The sequence below is a fragment of the Rosa rugosa genome, chromosome 1 (assembly GCF_958449725.1).
Source record: "Rosa rugosa chromosome 1, drRosRugo1.1, whole genome shotgun sequence".
In the NCBI taxonomy this organism is placed as follows: domain Eukaryota; kingdom Viridiplantae; phylum Streptophyta; class Magnoliopsida; order Rosales; family Rosaceae; genus Rosa; species Rosa rugosa.
This window is the reverse complement of record NC_084820.1, coordinates 31117850-31135808: the sequence shown is the minus strand read 5'-3', so window position 1 is coordinate 31135808 and position 17959 is coordinate 31117850. Positions and strand designations below refer to the sequence as shown.

General features: G+C 39.4%; 1 protein-coding gene across 1 annotated transcript; it reads left to right on the top strand.

Moving 5' to 3' along the window:
• The first annotated feature begins 9841 nt into the window (after window positions 1–9841).
• Window positions 9842–16452, top strand: LOC133724636 (probable glucan 1,3-alpha-glucosidase). Its single transcript, XM_062151414.1, has 6 exons — window positions 9842–11514; window positions 13047–13320; window positions 13397–13532; window positions 14315–14525; window positions 14630–14836; window positions 15821–16452. Exons 1-6 carry the CDS (start codon window positions 9934–9936, stop codon window positions 16178–16180), a joined length of 2769 nt encoding a protein of 922 aa, XP_062007398.1. The 5' UTR covers window positions 9842–9933; the 3' UTR covers window positions 16181–16452.
• The last annotated feature ends 1507 nt before the right edge of the window (window positions 16453–17959 follow it).

The following is a 17959-nucleotide window of genomic DNA, read 5'->3' as shown; positions in this document are numbered from 1 at the left end:
AACAAACAAAAGAATTCATAGTGATCCCTGCATAGAAACTTAGTTCAGGAGATCACATGAAAACAAACAAAAGAATTCATAGTAATCCCTACATAGAAACTTAGTTCAGGAGATTACTTAAAAATCAAACAAAGAAACCATAGTAATCCCTGCATAGAAACTTAGTTCAGGAGATTACATAAAAACAAACAATACAAAAGGCAGTAATCCCTGCATATAACTTAGTTCAGGAGATTACATAAAAACAAACAATTCAAATAAAACCGAAATCAACTCCACACTCTAGAAAGAACTCAAGTCCCTCAATGGACAATAAAGGAAAGAATCCACCCGAACTCTCTTTTAAAAACATGTACCATTGAGTGCCATAACACAAAGTTATCCCCCAAGAAGTACAACTGCAGACAGACTAGAGCTCTAACTGTATCGTAACCTGCCACCTTGGTCGAGGTTCAGCCTTACGATATCTTGTACTTCGGTTACTATTAAACCGTCGAACTTTGGACGCCCCTGTCCTCAGAACAATCCTACTTCGGTTATCATTAAACCGTCGAACCTTGGACCCCCCGTCCTCAGAACAATCATACTTCGGTTATCATTAAACCGTCGAACTTTGGACGCCCCCGTCCTCAGAACAATCCTACTTTGGTTATCATTAAACCGTCGAACTTTGGACGCCCCCGTCCTCAGAACAATCATACTTCGGTTATCATTAAACCGTCGAACTTTGGATGCCCCCGTCCTCAGAACAATCCTACTTCGGTTATCATTAAACCGTCGAACTTTGGACGCCCCCGTCCTCAGAACAATCCTACTTCGGTTATCATTAAACCGTCGAACTTTGGACCCCCCGTCCTCAGAACAAAACATTTAAAACAAATCCCATGACTCAAATACTTTCCTCAAGCAAAACACACTTTTACACAATAATCAACACATCATGATAATTGTATGCTCGTAAGAGAAATGCTCGAAATAACAATTCAATCAACTCTCAATCATTACTTCACCAATGTCACACCATTTAATATATATAATTCCACGTAAATATATATATATACGTAGTCATTCACGCAGGAATGACCACTAATACCAACTATAGTTTTATAAATTATTCCTCTCGAAAATCATTTTATATCAAAACATTGTTTTAACCTACCCATGAACCGTTGTCGATCAAGTTCATATATTTTAAAACAAATAATTTGTTTCGAAAATGATTTAACAATTAAACAAGTAATTCCGAGTAATAATTAAATCCGTTCGTAAATGAACCACGTGAGATTTACTCACCTCTAAATCCCGCTGCGTCTTCTCTTACAGCCGAGATAAAGTACAGAACACACTCCATCAATCACCTCGCAAGTTCAGAAATTCGAAGAACCCTAGATTTCCAATCTTCCAAATTCGAGCTCCACAGGTTGAATCGTTGCAAGCCGCTTGGAGGGAAGCATCTACGTCCTCTGGGCTTCAAAAGCCCCCAAGAATCACCGCCTGAGGTGGCCGGAAACGCCATCTCCGATCTGGGCGATTTGAGGCGATTTACAGCTCCACCGTGCAACTTCTCGGCCTTGTAGCGTTGTCTACGGTGCTTCCCACGACGAATCACCACCACAGACGTGTAGAGGGGACTGAGGAGAGCAGGATTCCCTTTAGAATCGAAGCAAAAGGTGGCCGGAGGAGGAAGAAATCGGCCGGCGAAGGTGATGGCTGCGCTGGAGCTCGGGACCGAAGAGAGAGAAAAAGTTTCTAATTTCGGAAACTTCTGATTTTTCTGATTTTTTTCCTATTTAACCAAAATGGAAACTGTTTCCCACGGCCATAACTTCTTCATACGAACTCCAATTTCCGCGTTCCACATGTCCACGAACTCGTATCGACGCGCTCTACAATATCCATGAAGGAAGTTTTCACAGAATCCTAACGTACAAAAAGTCAAACTTCGTAACCCCCTAAAACGTGCACTTCGAATAATTATTCGTCCGAAAATAATTCCACTCCACCCTCGAACCACGAAATCGTACAAACGAACTCTTTATTAATCCCAGGAAACATTTAGGAATTAATAACAAATTTCCGAGGTCTTACAGCATAGATCGGCTCTGTAGGTGAAGTGTAGGAGCTTTGTGTAGCTTCTTGAGTTGTAGTCTTCTGAGGAATGGGAACTTCTAGATTGAACTCTTGTTTGACATAAGAGATTTTGTTGCGGAAGTGTATCCTTCTTATATTAGGGTCTTGGGTAATACAGTTCTTGTGTATGACTTATTCTTGTGTTTAAGTTTTATATAAGTGTTAACCAAGTGTTGTTATGTTCGTAGGTGATAGACCCTCAGAGAGGCAGGCTAGGGGTAGAGACATGGTTACCTCTCAAGAGGAGTTCTATCAAGAAGAAGAGGTGGTGCAACCTATTCCACATGTTGATGAGACGGTTGATGCTACTCACCTAACTAGGCTGACTAGGGAAGTCATTAGACTGGGGGTAATGTCATTTCAGGGTGGTACGGATTACTTGTTGGCCGACCAGTGGATCGAGAACATGGAGACCTACTATGATATATATGGTCGTCTGTACCGACATGGAAAAGAAGGTTACAACTACGTTCCTTCTACAGGGTGAGGTAGGACGATGGTGGGATTTTGTGCTGAGGATTAGGAATATATCCACTATGACTTGGGAGGATTTTGTGGGACTCTTCCGGGACAAGTACCTTTCCGCTTCTGGGAGGGAAAAATTAGAGATTGACTTCATTACTCTAGTTCAGGGGACGATGTGTGTCAAGGACTACGAGGTCCGGTTCTCTCAGTTGTATCGGTTTGTTAGGCAGATGGATCCAGTGTCCTTGGCTCGGAAGTTCCAGCGGGGACTAAATGTGATTATTGGAGATAGAGTGGCCCCTTTTCAGCTGCCTACTGTGGCATTTATCTTAGCTAGTGCATTGGCATTTGAGCAGGAACTTCTGACTTCTCGAAGTAATATGATAACTATGGGGGATTCTAGAGGAAAGGGAAAGGCAGTTGCGAAGAGCAGTAGTGCACCAGGTACTCAAGGTGGGCCCTGGAAGAGGCGGAGGACTCATCAGCAGGAGCCAGCTAGGGTAGCAGCTGCACTTGTTGGGCAGGCAGCACACCTGAGATGTTACAACTGCGGCGAGTTAGGCCATGTTTCTAGAGCGTGCACGAAGCCGAGGAGCAAGGTATGCTTTAGATGTGGCCAGACTGGGCATGTAGCTAGAGAGTGTACCCGACCTAGGGATAGTGGGCAGGGGACCCAGTAGAGGCAGCCGCCTCCGGGGACGAACTAGAGTGTTTGCTATTAGTTAGCAGAGTTCCGAGGGTAGTTATGTGTGCTGGTTATGTGAAACGTCTTTCAATGTGTGGCAGTGGAGATTCTCTACCACTTTGATTCTGTGTACAATGTCATGTGTGGATTTGGTGTTGTTTTTGTGTTGGCTGGTCGAGGCTCGACCTTAGTGTGATTTTGTATTCTGAAGTAGTAAGCACACTTATTAAGTGGTGATGTTTGCTCTGTTGTCTTTATGAATGAGTTTCTGTGTGATTTTTATGCATGTAGAACTTGTTGTGATTTTATGAAAAGATGATTGTAAAAGAATGTTGTATTATTGATTCGAGTAAATGGCATGTTTCTTTTCCCAATTCTCGTAGTGCTAGAGTTCCATTATCAATGATGTGTTACATATACTGTTGTGATAACAGGGTTCTGGACTCCTGAGTAGTCTGTGTTTAGTGCAGTAGTTTCAGAGCCGTTGTTGGGTTGTGTGCGGGGATGGAATTCAGGAGATGGTTGTGTTACCACCAAGTGCTGTGGTGAGGATGACCAGTGTGGTGATACTAGGTAGGGTGCCGATATTAATTGTGGGTCTAGGCAAATTTCATTTCGAAGTTTTGAGACTATCCTAGAATGCCATAAGGGTCACTCGAGCTGCGGGTGCATCATTTTACACACAGATTGAGTGACGGATTGATCGGGTGAATCAAGTGATTGAGGGTACGTTGAAGACATTTGTTTTGAACTTCAAAGCGAAGTTAAGACTAAGGTTTGCTAAACCTGTTGCGATTTTGGTGGGAAGTGGAGATTCAGCATTTGAGTTGCTTTATCTCCTAGTGTTCCTGCTGTGCGAAACCTAGTGATGTGCTGCAATTGCAGAAGTGGTGACTCATGGAATGTTTGAATGATCACCAAGTGGAGTGGTAGAGTGTCGTAGTGTGGTGATGCCAGGTATTGTACCTGTATCAGATGTTTGACGTAGACATGTCTTACTTTGTGGAGTGGGGACTATTCTAGAATGCTATGAGGAATTACCCGAAGTGCGAGTGCAGTATTTTATCCGCAGATTGTTGGACGAACTGAACGAGGGAATCAGGTGTTGGAAGTGATGTTTAAGGCATGCGGTTTTAACTTCAAACATGAAGTTAAGAATGAGAATGTTTCAGGTGCCTTTAATGGAGAAAGATGTCTATGATGGAGCCAGTGTGCTTGATTTTGGTACCGTTGAAGTGGTAGTTGGTGCGACCATCGTTAGTGGTCGGTTTGTACCCCAGACGGGACTACATAACAACATTGAGTGAAAGTTTTTGACTTGTTATTAAGTTGGCAAAGTCATCTCGATGAGAGCAATCTTATTTAAGGGCTAGAGGCAGAAGTAAGGATGTGTTATTTGTCCCTGGACAAGCGGTATTTCGTTACCAATGTTCAAGGTCAAATACTGCTATGAGGAGCAGGATGTTCCTAAGACTGCTTTTGGGACCATGTGCGGATATTTTGATTTGTCGTCATGCCTTTTAGTCTAACCAGCAATACACCTGCTACCTTATGGAAGTAATGAACTGTATGTTCAATCCCCATTTGGATTTGTTTGTGGTAGCATTCGTGGATGATATCTTGAATTGCTCCAAGTTTTTTTTGGAAGACTATATAAGCATCTTCGGATTGTACTACAGGTTTTGAAAGAGGGAAGGTTTTATGATAAGTTTGAGAAGTACGAATTTTGGCAAGAAGGGGAAGTTTACACTAAGATTGTCGGACCTTTTGAGATTTTGGAGAAAGTTGTAGATGTGACATATAGGTTGGCCTTACCTCCTAGTAGGTCTAGTGTGCAAAATGTTTCCATGTGTTCATGCCGAGAAAGTATACCCGTGATGAGTCTCTTGTGATTGATCATGATACGATCGAGGCGAATGCGGATGTAACCTTTGTTGTTGAACCTTTGTGATTGAACCTGTTCGTATCTGGATAGGTTGACAAAGCAACCATGAAGGAAGTGAGTGACTTGGTTAAGGTTTTGTGAAGTCACCGCGACATGAGTGATGCATCACGAGAGTACGAGTGAGTTATGAGAATAAGGTATCCGCATCTTTTGGTGGACTTTAGTACGTTTAAATTTCGGGACTAAATTTCTTTAAGGAGGGTAGAATGTTAGACCCCGGAAATTCGTTATTAATTCCTAATGGTTTCCGGGAATTAATAAAGTGTTCGTTAGAGCTATTTCGTTGTTCAAGGGTGGAGCGGAAATTATTTCGAACAATTATTTGCTCGAAATGCTTCGTCTCAAGGGTTGACTTTTTATACGTTAGGATTCTGTGAAAACTTCCTTCATGAAAGTTGTAGAGTGTGTCGATACGAGTCCGTGGACATGCGGAACGCGAGAATCGGAGTTCTTATGAGTTATGGCCATCGGAAAAATTTCCATTTTGGGATATATAGGAAAAATCCAAAAAAATATCAAAAAATTCCAAAGTTTCCAAAAACGGAAACTCTCTCTCTCTCTCTCTCTTGGGTCCCGACCCCAAATCGCCCCGCCACCTTCGCCGGCATCGTTCTCCCTCCTCCAGCCACCATAGGACGCAATTCCAAGTGGGTTTTGCTCGCCTTAATCCCCTCTAGAGGTATGTGGAAGAATTAGAGTAAGAAACGAGCTGTAGAAGGCGCTGCAAGGCCGAGAAGTGGGGCGACCGAGCTGCAAATCGCCTTGGTCGGAGTGGACGATTCCGGCCACCATAGGTGGAATTTCTTGAGGGGTTTTGTCACCCAAAGGCTGGGGAAGGATTCTCCCAAGGTGGCTTGCAACGATTCAACCTTAGGAGCTCGAATTTTGAAGATTGGAAAACTAGGGTTCTTCGGGTTTCAAAGCTATCGAGGTAAAATTCGTCAATTTGGCTTATAATTTGAGTTTGGTGTAGTTATTTGAGTTTGGTGTAGTTATGAAAGTTGTAATTAGAGTTGAGATGAAGAACTTTTGTGTTGGAAGTTTTGTCAAATTTTGACTTTGGGCCGGCGGCGCTGCCGCCATTGTGGTGGTGTTTTCCGGCATGTTCCGGCCAGGCCAGGAACAGTTTATGTTCCTCTTTTTAATCTACACATCGATACGATCATTTCAATATATAGTTTGTAATTTTTGGAAATCGTATGAACAAGTTATGAATTTTCAAAGTTTAGGGTTTTCGGTTCGATCGGTTTTCGATCCGTGAGGAATCGGCCGTCCGATTGACTTGCAATTTTGTTATATTGATAATTTAAGTATTCCAGAGACCTCGGGTGGTTTCAGATGAAGTTTCTCCTCAATTGGCATTACTTTCGAGATTTTAGGGCAAATGGGTGTTCGAAATATAATCGTTTTCGATTCGCATACTAAGTTAAGATCGTATTGTACTTAGGTGACTGAAAGAGTGTATTCGATACATTATCTGCTATAAGAGAAGACGCAGCAGGATTTAGAAGTGAGTAAATCTCGCGTGGTTCATTTACGAACCGAGATATTTAATTGTCAGAATTGACTGATAATTGTAAATCGTTTTCGAAAATAAAGATTTGTTTGAAATAATATGAACTCGATCGACTACGGTTCATATGGCTACGGCTCACAGGTAAAAAAATGAATTTAAGTATGAAATGAATTTCTTGGTTTTAATTATTATGTATGTAGTTGGTATTAGTGGTCATTCCTGCGTGAATGACTACGTATATATATATATATATATATATATATATATATATATATATATATATATATATATTGGATGATGTAACATTTTGAGTCGTGTGGGACTTTTTAAATATTTTCGGGTCTACGGATCTGGTGTCACAGTGGTGACTGAGGCAATTTTATCAGGAACCACACCTTTGGCCGAGTTAGTGATTACGATCAGTTAGAGCTCTAGTCTGTATGCCATTGTGATGCATGAGAGTGACGCGTTGCGTTACTTGAGGCCCATGAGTAGACGTGTTTTTAAAAGAGAGTTCGGGTGGGTTCTTTCTCCTGAACTAAACTATAAGCAGAGATTACTATGGTTTTGATTTGTATACTTTTGGTGATTTCCTGAACTAAAATTCTATGAAGGGATTACCTGTTTTCATTAGAATGATTTGATTTGTCGCGGTTGTGACATGTGTGCTCCTTAAAAAGAAAAAGAAAAGGATTTTGATGTTGGAATTAATCATTGTGTGGATTTGTTGTCCTTGGGTCGGAAGGGTGTTTTGTGGTTATTTAGCTTTACTCATACGAGCTTGCAAAAGCTTACCGGGTTTGTTGTTTCAACTGGGTGCACTATTCCATGGTGTAGGGTTATTGTGCAGGTTAGAATCTCGAGTAACCGTCGTTGAAGCTGATGTATACTTTCCATAGCATGGACATAGAAGTGTATTATTTTTAATCTTTCGCTGTGTAGTGAGAGAGTGTGGGTGAATTTACTTATTGAATTGTTGTTCAGTTTAATTTGTAAACTATCTGTAATGTAATATGTGACTCTAAAGAACGAGTCGGTATTGACTTTGTGAGCTCAGTTTGTTTAGTTTCTTAATTTAAATGAAAAAATTTATATGTGTTTTTCTTGTGCTTGTTAAGTTATCACGTTTCGGATTTGAATTTATTTATTCAAAATTCGGGGTGTGACACGCTCTCTCTCTAAAAAAAAAAACACAAAATAGGTACGGAGCTGATTTACATTCCTAGATAAATTGCTTCAATAAATTTATGGGCTCTTAAAAGGCTACAAAAGATGACATTTTTACTTAGGTAGCGGCTCTATTTGTCAACTCCACAAACCAAGTTGCTATGTATAATTTCTTTAAATTATTAACGTGAATTGATATTCCTCCTAAAAAAAAAAGAAATCACTTAGGTCGATAATACCCACCCAAAATATTGGATCCAAATTCACAAGCTCTGACTAACCAAGGATTGAAAAATCGATATTTTCGCCGATATTTCGGCGAAATTTTCATTTTTTTAGGTTGGCGATATTATTCTTATATACCATCATAATTTCGTGCGATATTTTTATTGAGTAAAAATTGCACACAGTGAGCGAAAATGTCACCCAACATAATTTCACTTGTATTCATTAAAAGAATAGAGCTTTTATTATTTTGGGTTCGACCCATTCAAGACAGAATGTGTCTCTTAATTACAGTCCCTTGTTACAGGGAAACACCATTTGATTCCATTTATGAATAAACCAATTGATGGGATGTGTGTTTATTTATTTTTGCGGCTGCACGCACCAGAATATTTGAATGGGTTGCTTACGTACCCTTGGAGAGGGATCAAGCCACTTGTAGTTCAAGAGTTCCAATGAGTGGATGACTCATTGGAGGGCTTTGATTTTGGAATGAGAATAGTGTTTGGGATGAATTTGGTTGAAGTGGACCAGGGATTCGATTTTGTGTTTAGGATGCGGTTGCATCCAGATAGATTTGGTTCTAGATTGCCTACATACCCTTTTGCGGGATCAAACGACAAGTAGTTCCGGCATAATTGAGATTTAAATGGGTAGATGACCCATTTATTTTGACTTTGTGTTTGGGAAAGGATTTAAAGCCCTTGAATTTGGTTTGGACTTTATTTGTGTGATTTGGGAATGAATTTGATTTTTTCTGGTGTTGGGAGAATTTGACTGGAGTCATTTATTCATTTGGGACTGGCCGAATTTGACTGGTGGAGTCAGGGATTCTGTTTGGAGTTGCGGTATTATATTTTGTATTAAGATTATAAATATTCACTAAAATTAAATTTCAATAAATGTATATTAATTCACTTTAAATTATACTAATTTATTATGTAATAATATTTGTCTAATATATATATATATATATATATATATATATATATATATATATATATATCCTTGAAATAGAGTAGATTATTAATCAACTAGAGAGGTGGAGTGGCGGTTCCGAGTGGTTGGATGTTGGAGGAGATGGCGGCGCGGAGTAATGGGTGGCAGCAAGTTGCGGCCTGTTTGGGTGCCCAGAGCAGATTATGCCGGGTTTGGATCATGGTGTTTTGGGCCATTGCTTTGTCTCTAATGGTCCTGTTGCAAGCTGTGATTTTTAGGCCCATTCACCATTGGGTCCGCATTTGGGATCCTGGGGGAGTCCCCTCTCTGCAGAGGGGTTGTGGTTACTCTCCAGTCTCCAGATATGTTAGGATGGGTTTCTTCTTTATTCCTAACATTGTCTTGGTTACTTTGGTTACTAGCGCGTATTCCTAGGGTATTTACATTTAGGTTGCTGTATGGTAGCCTAGCATGGCTTGATTTTGACGTGGCCCTTACGGGCAGGTCATGAATTGTAATTACCTACTTTTGATTATTAAAAAGCTTGACGTCCTTCTCTAAAAAAAAAAAAAAAAAAACTAGACATATACTAAAATTTCATTTAAAATTTTATATTTTTCTCCAAGTTTCCATAAGCTTTGTCGAAATTTTATCGATATTGATATTTTTGCAAAATTTCCTTTAAAATTTGTATTTTTTTCGAAATTTTCTCAAAATTTCCTTTAAAATTTTTGAATGGTCGATATTTTGGTCATCGTGACTAACACAACTTCATGTCTTCAAGTCTTCAACACTAGTGGAACAAACACTGTGGAGGTTCTTCTTCCTCTCCTCTCATTTCCTTACCATGACCTCTAATCCATGAAGAAGACCCAGACGATGAACAACCTCACTCTTCTCCTCCTCCTCCTCACCTGTCACCTCTCCCCAGTTCTCTCATGGAAAAAAGACGAGTTCCGAAACTGTAACCAAACCCCTTTCTGCAAACGAGCCCGAGCTCGTTACCCCGGCTCGTCCTCGATCACTGCCCAAGACGCCGCCATCTCCGAAGGCGAGCTCACCGCCAAGCTCGTCCCCAAGATAATCGAACAACAAGAAACAACCCCCGATCAAATCAAGCCCTTGCTTCTCACTCTCTCTGCTTACCAAGACGGGATCTTGCGCCTCAGGATCGACGAGCTCGATCCGCCCCGCAAGCGCTTCGAGGTCCCCGACGTCGTTTTGCCGGAGTTCGAGGGCAAAAAGCTCTGGCTGCAGAGGATTTCGACCGAGACGATCGACGGCGACGCGGCTCCGTCGTCGGTCGTGTTCTTGTCCGACGGCTACGAGGCGGTGCTGCGGCACGATCCGTTCGAGGTTTACGTCCGCGAGAAGAGGGGTAATCGTGTAATTTCCGTGAATTCCAATGGCTTATTTGATTTTGAGCAGCTGAGAGAGAAGGGAGAGGGTGGTGAGGATTGGGAAGAGAGGTTTAGAGGGCACACGGATAAGAGGCCCTACGGCCCTCAGTCCATTAGTTTTGATGTGTCCTTTTATGGGGCTGATCATGTTTATGGTATCCCTGAGCGTGCTTCAAGCTTTGCTTTGAAGCCCACTAGAGGTCCCGGGGTTGAGGAATCTGAACCCTATAGACTGTTTAACTTGGACGTGTTTGAGTATATTCATGATTCCCCATTCGGGCTTTACGGCTCGATTCCATTCATGATTTCCCACGGCAAGGCCCGAGGGACTTCCGGGTTCTTTTGGTTGAATGCTGCTGAAATGCAGATTGATGTTCTTGGGAACGGGTGGGATGCCGAGGCCGGCATTGCTCTCCCTTCGTCGCAGAGTAGGATTGACACGTTTTGGATGAGTGAGGCCGGTATTGTGGATGCTTTCTTTTTCGTGGGACCGGGGCCAAAGGATGTAGCGCGTCAGTATGCGAGTGTGACTGGCACGCCCGCAATGCCGCAGCTTTTTGCGGTGGCGTATCACCAATGTAGGTGGAATTATAGAGATGAGGAGGATGTCGAGCAAGTTGATTCTAAGTTTGATGAGCATGATATTCCGTATGATGTTTTGTGGCTTGATATTGAGCACACAGACGGGAAGAGGTATTTTACATGGGATAGGATGCTTTTCCCTCACCCGGAGGAGATGCAGAGGAAGTTGGCTGCTAAGGGTAGGCACATGGTTACTATTGTGGACCCTCATATTAAACGAGATGACTCGTACTTTTTGCACAGGGAGGCCACAGAAAAAGGCTATTATGTTAAGGATGCCAATGGGAATGATTACGATGGGTGGTGCTGGTCTGGTTCATCATCATATTTGGATATGTTGAGGCCAGAGGTTAGGTCCTGGTGGGCTACAAAGTTCTCTACTGAAAATTATGTTGGTTCAACTCCCTCCTTGTACATCTGGAATGACATGAATGAGCCTTCTGTCTTCAATGGTCCTGAGGTATGTTACTTAATCACTTATCTCTCCTTTTGTTCACAGTAGAGTCTTTAGTTATAAATTTATTCTGCTTTCTTAAATAGACATACTTGTCAACCAAGTTGAGACAACCAAGTTGTCCTTTACCTTCATAATAAATCAAGTAACTTAATGTTGCAAGTTGGATAATGAGCTTCTGATTACTTATTATGTATTTTCCCAATGAGTGAAAACACTGATTCAAGTCTGTGTTGTATATACATCTTATGTCATTTGTTTGCATGTACATGTATCAGCTACTACCTATGATTAGGAAAATGTGTGCGATCATAATGTAAAGACACATATATTATGTTCAGTTATTATTATTATTTTTTTGTTCTTGTCTTTTTGTTTTTTGTTTTTGTTGCAGTAGCATCAAAAGACTAAGATTTCGGATTATCCTTGTAGAGAAAAGGGGAGGGTATCTCTGCGACTACTAGCATAGTTTCTGTGGTATAAGAATTTAGTAAAATTAGTTATTCTAGTATGAACTTTGTAGAATAAGTTTTGAGCATTGGTGAAATATGAGGGGTATGAACTGTATATATAGACAACTTTTGATATTTTAATATGCTTGGCTAAAAGAAACTTTTGATATTGCCGGATCAAGTGCTAATTCTTCCGGCCAATGTAGTCATTCTTCTCTATTACTTTCTGGTATTTTTTAGGCATAGACATAAAGCATGGATTCTGGATGTAGAATTAATGGACTTAGGTTTAATTATCTGGTTGAGCTAGCCCATGTAATGTTCCTCCAACCGATATCGTGCCTGACAACTGTCCGTCTGTAATTTAGTTTTCTTACTTATATGTAACTCTAGCATTCTTGCTCCACGATTTGCAACAGAAAATTGATGACGAGCACCAAATCCGCAAGTTACTTTCATGTTGCTTATGCTTCTTTGATGTAAACCCTATTCTAAGTATCTGCTTAAGTTAGCAGAAATAGTGGAAGACTTGCCCACTCATTACTTAGTTATGGTCTATTTTGCAATATAGTTACTTGAGACCACTTATAGTGGTCAGAAATTGATCACTGTATGTCTAAATAAGCACCCTTCATCAACTTTGGCCAATTAGTCCAAAGCAGTCTATCCTACTCTACTAAAATTTAGGTTGGGTGGCCTAAATGGTGTTGGTTAGGCTTGGAGTCAGCCCAACCCTTATCAAGTAAAACTGTTGCACAACCTAAATGCCACACTTTCCTTGGCATGACTTGATACAAATACTGGAATTTAATAATTTACTTCTAATTAATCTTGATTCCAGGGTCAATAAACTGCTAGACTTTTGTCCCTTCTTGAATTGTTAGTGAAATGCGACACTTAAAAAAGGATTTAATCCTAAAGAATAAAAGAAATTTTCAGTTTGTGCTGATGCTGCATTTTTCTAATGCTGATTGTTATCAGAAATGATGATGGCCGAGTGTGTGCCTTTTTATTTCCTCTTTTCATTCTGTTTTGTTTTATTGTTGCATACCATCTCTACATCTCATGAATAACTACCATAACCAGGTCACAATGCCTAGAGATGCTGTACATCAAGGAGATGTAGAACACCGGGAGTTACATAACGCCTATGGTTACTACTTTCACATGGCTACAGCGGATGGGCTTCTTCAGCGAGGTGATGGAAGGGATAGGCCATTTGTTTTATCGAGAGCAGTATTTGCTGGAAGTCAAAGGCATGGAGCAGTATGGACGGGAGACAATACAGCTGAATGGGATCACCTCAGGGTTTCAGTTCCGATGATTTTGACTCTTGGTCTTACTGGGATATCATTCTCTGGTAAGAAAAGAAAATTTCTCATATTGATGCAAAGTTTGTATTTCAACAGGTACTAATAGTTGTAATGCTTCTACAGGTGCTGATGTGGGTGGGTATTTTGGCAATCCGGAACCTGAGTTGTGGGTTCGTTGGTATCAATTAGGAGCCTACTATCCTTTCTTTAGAGGTCATGCTCACCATGACACCAAAAGACGAGAACCATGGTTATTTGGGTAAGATTTCCTCTACTGTTTGAGTATGTTTGCTATTTAGTTCAACATGCTGCCACATATCTGCATTTGTAATTTCCTTCGATTTAGAACTTCTCTTGATCCACCAATATTAATTTTTATAGGGAGCATACTGCTTAGCTTAATTTTTCAGTTTTGATTTGCATGATACAGTTTTCAAAATTGATATCTTTGCTAAGTAGTGGATATGGCTTTAAATCTCCATGCTTTGTTATGCTCCTGTTCAACGTTTTTCTTCCCAGCTGTATACGTATTACAAATGCTGCCATAAGTGAATGTTTCTTATTTATACATAAAGAAAATTCCACTAGTGTTTCAACTTATTTTGATTTCATTTTTGAAAAGAAAAAGCAAATGGAATGTGTGTAGCACTTTTGGCAGGCAAGACCTCTGAGATGGTTATGCGAATTTAAATGAAGAGTAGGTACTGTGATAGTGATGCATTATGATCAAAACCTGCTGTTTGGAGTACAAATGATTTTCATTGTGGTCTATCTAAATTGCATGGTCGTATCACTTGCCATAATTTTGAGTAAAAACCATGAAATAACTCTTTGTTGAAAACATTGGGAAAAAAAAAAAACATGTTTTCCTTTGATGATTGAAACTTGAGAAAGTATGAGATTTTCAAATGAATAGATTGACAAAACCCATATTATCACCTCAATGAATCAATAGCATAAGCTTTTTTTTTTTTTTTCCCCTTCCTTCGCTTGTCGTCCTACCATTACTTCAATCATCACACTTTACCTCGTCTTATGCAGAGAAAAAAATACTGAACGAATAAGGGAGGCTATACACATCCGTTACATGTTGCTTCCATACTTTTACACATTATTCAGAGAGGCAAACACCAGTGGATTTCCAGTTGCTCGTCCATTGTGGATGGAGTTTCCTTCCGAGGAGGCTACTTTCACAAATGATGAGGCTCTCATGATTGGAAACAGTCTTTTGGTACAAGGGATCTATACAAAGGTATCACTATAGCCTAATAGTTTACTCGTTTTTAAGCTTTGTTTTCTTTTACCTATTCTTCTGTCATTAATCTCTGATACTTTCAATTTTTTCTTCTGTACCAGCATGCAAAACATGCTTCAGTTTATTTGCCTGGGAAAGAATCATGGTATGATGTGAAAACTGGAGCAGCTTACAAGGGAGGTAAGACCCATAAGCTGGATGTTAATGAAGAGGGTGTTCCTGCTTTCCAGAGGGCTGGGACTATCATACCAAGGAAAGACCGCTTTCGTCGGAGTTCCACCCAGATGGTGAACGATCCATACACTCTGGTATGCCTTTGAATTAAAGTTCAGTGAAGTTTCATAATAATAGATAAGTCTGTCTGAACATGCTTATAACTTAGAACATAGACTTCAAAATCTTTGGTGTGATTGCTCAAATTTTCTTTATTTATACACCTTAGCTTTGAGAAGGCTCCGATGAATGCTTGTCTATTTCCAAACCTGTCTCAAGTATGGCAGTATCTCTAAGCTAATATTGTAGAAAATCCTCAAAATAGTTTGTATCCATACTGAAACTGAAGGCCACATGTAAGTGTGGGCAAACTTGTTCTATTTGCATAATTAGAGCATGGTTATGCAAACTGGACTAGTGAATGCATACAATTAAAAAAGAGAATTAGAAGCCAAGTTTTTTGTTCTCTGCTGTAATGTGTCTGAGCATACTAACCTAATTTACTTTAGCGTCTGGCTGTAATTTGAATTACTGACTAAGCCACCTAGGCTCAATGTTTAAACATGCTTGAAGATTGCATTTCCATGGTGAAAGGTCTATTTCCATTTGATATATAGGCCTAGGAGCAATGTCTTGCATTACACGAGTTCAGAAATTTAGCAAGAAACTTTGGGGCATAGTATTTAAGTTTGGGGTATATTTTTGTAAATCCCTTTTTTATTTTTTTATTTTTTATTTTTTTATATAAGTGTTTGGTGTAATTAGACATAATGACTAGGCCACCTAGGCACATAATATTTATATATCCTTGAAGAATGCATTTCCACGGAGAAAAGGTTTCCATTTTCATATAACCTATGACAATGTCTTCCTAGTGTATATGTATTGTGTAAGAAACTAAGAATTGTGATGGTGTGGTGAACAGGAATCCCAAAAAAAAAATTGTTGGATCAACTGTTCTCTGAGGCTGAAGCCATTTTATGCTTGCGTGAATGCAAGATTGAAATATTGTCTGTGTAGTATGAAAAGCAGATGTCAGGTTGGATGTATGGTTGTAATTTTCTTTTTCCCTGTTCTAGGTGATAGCACTGAATAGTTCACAAGCAGCTGAAGGTGAACTCTATGTGGATGATGGAAAAAGCTTCGAGTTTCAGCAAGGATCCTATATCCATCGTCGCTTTGTTTTCGCAGATGGGAAGCTTACATCTCTTAATCTGGCACCTGCACAAACCCAATTTTCTTCAGAATGTGTTATTGAGAGGATTATTCTGCAAGGACTGTCTACGAGGCAAAAGAGTGCGCTAATTGAACCGGCAAATCAAAAGGCTGAGATTGAACGGGGCCCACTTCTCCTTTATTCAAGGCAAGGACCATCAGTGTTAACGATTCGTAAGCCTAATGTTCGGATAGCAGATGATTGGGTCATAAAAATATTTTAGAAACTTACAGTTCTCGCACACTAATCTCAGGCCGATTTTGGGGTTGAACATCTCTGATATTTATTAGATAGATGTAAATATTATATATATGTGGCTGTCCACTGTAAATACTCATTAGTTATTATTCTTATGATTTATTAGATAGTTGTAAATATTATATATATGTGGCTGTCCACCACTGTAAATACTTATTAGTTATGTTCTTATGATGTAAACACTATTTCTATATAAACATGTTTAATGAGAATGAAACACACATTTCTACCTCCTCATATATTCTGTCTCTATTTTATCTCTTATTCTCTAGTTTATAACACGTTATCAGCACGCATTTGCTCTTATTTCTCTTCTTTGAACTTTAGGATGATCCGCAAGCCTTATGGTGCAACGTAGTTGCTTATGACCAAGGCTAATTGATCTATGAGTTTTATGCGATTATATAATTTATAAATATTTGATGTATAATTGGTGAAAATTTATATTTCATATACAACATTGAGAACTACATGTTCCAATAGTCAAGACTCGAGTCCGCTGATCGAGTAATATCATAACCTATGGTTCTACAAACATCACACGAATGTTTTCTCGTGTTTTCCTTATGGGATCCATTATTCATATTTATGAATGCTTCGAAATTCTGTTTCGAATATGAATTTTCTATCATTGTTCATAGAACATACAGTTCTAATACTTATGGATCATGGTATATCTCGTCTTTTCTCTTTGTAGAAAGATGATGCATTTGACAAAATTGGACTCTGATCCTCTTGAAATTTTTGGCAACTATTTGAGCTAGGTTCTAGATGCCGAAATTCACCTTATGACTAACAACCTTGGAGATGCCATCAAAGTTGACAATAAGTCATCTGTGCAAGATCGCGCCAAGGCTATGATTTTCTTGCGTCATCATCTTGACAAGAGCCTAAAAGATGAGTACCTTATGGTGAAAAACCCGCTTGAGCTTTGGCAAGCATTGGTAGATCGATTTGCTCACCAAAAAACTATTGTTCTACCTAGAGCACGATATAAATGGACGCACTTGCGCCTTCAGAACTTCAACTCTATCACTAATTTTCAATTCCGTTATGCATCGGATTACCTCCAAACTAAAATTATGTGGAGAATCTGTCAGTGATGATAACAAGCTCAACGTCTATGATTTTTTTGTGGACAATGGAAAACATGTTGATGACATGATCAGCGGCGGTGTTCTTGACACCGATTAATTTTAAGCCTATGTTTAGGCCTTTTTTTTTCTCTATTTATTTTTTTAGTCATTTTTAGCCTATATTTTGGCACCGATTAAAAGTAATTAGCTTTCATTATCTTTATCTGTTTAATCACATTTATTACGTTTAAATTATCTTTATTACAATTCTTACATAATTGAATTTGTCATGAGTATTTGTCGCAAGAGTTACAATTGTCATGATAATGTTTCCAATTACCATTATCTGGAAGTTATTGTTATTAATAATTCATTTTATTACCATTCTCTGGTAATTATTGTTATAAATACTCATTTTATTACCATTATATCATAGTTATTTATTTTATGCGATCATAATCAGATTGCAATACATCAAGAATGATATATGGTGCAATACTATACCAGATAGTTCTATGTCCTGCTTCAAAAGCTATATTAGCTAGTCTATGAGCAACAATATTACAAGTTCATACCTCATGCTGAAGTTTAACCCCTCTAACTCTTTGCATAGCCATCTTAACCCAGCATGAATAGAAAACTCATAATTATTGCACATTGCCTCTTCT

Excerpts from the sequence above, each read along its gene's own strand:
- LOC133724636 (XM_062151414.1), top strand. The coding sequence starts at position 9,934 with ATGAAGAAGACCCAGACGATGAACAACCTCACTCTTCTCCTCCTCCTC. Across the intron at positions 13,321-13,396 it reads TACTGGGATATCATTCTCTG|GTGCTGATGTGGGTGGGTAT; the intron begins GTAAGAAAAGAA and ends ATGCTTCTACAG. Across the intron at positions 13,533-14,314 it reads CGAGAACCATGGTTATTTGG|AGAAAAAAATACTGAACGAA; the intron begins GTAAGATTTCCT and ends CGTCTTATGCAG.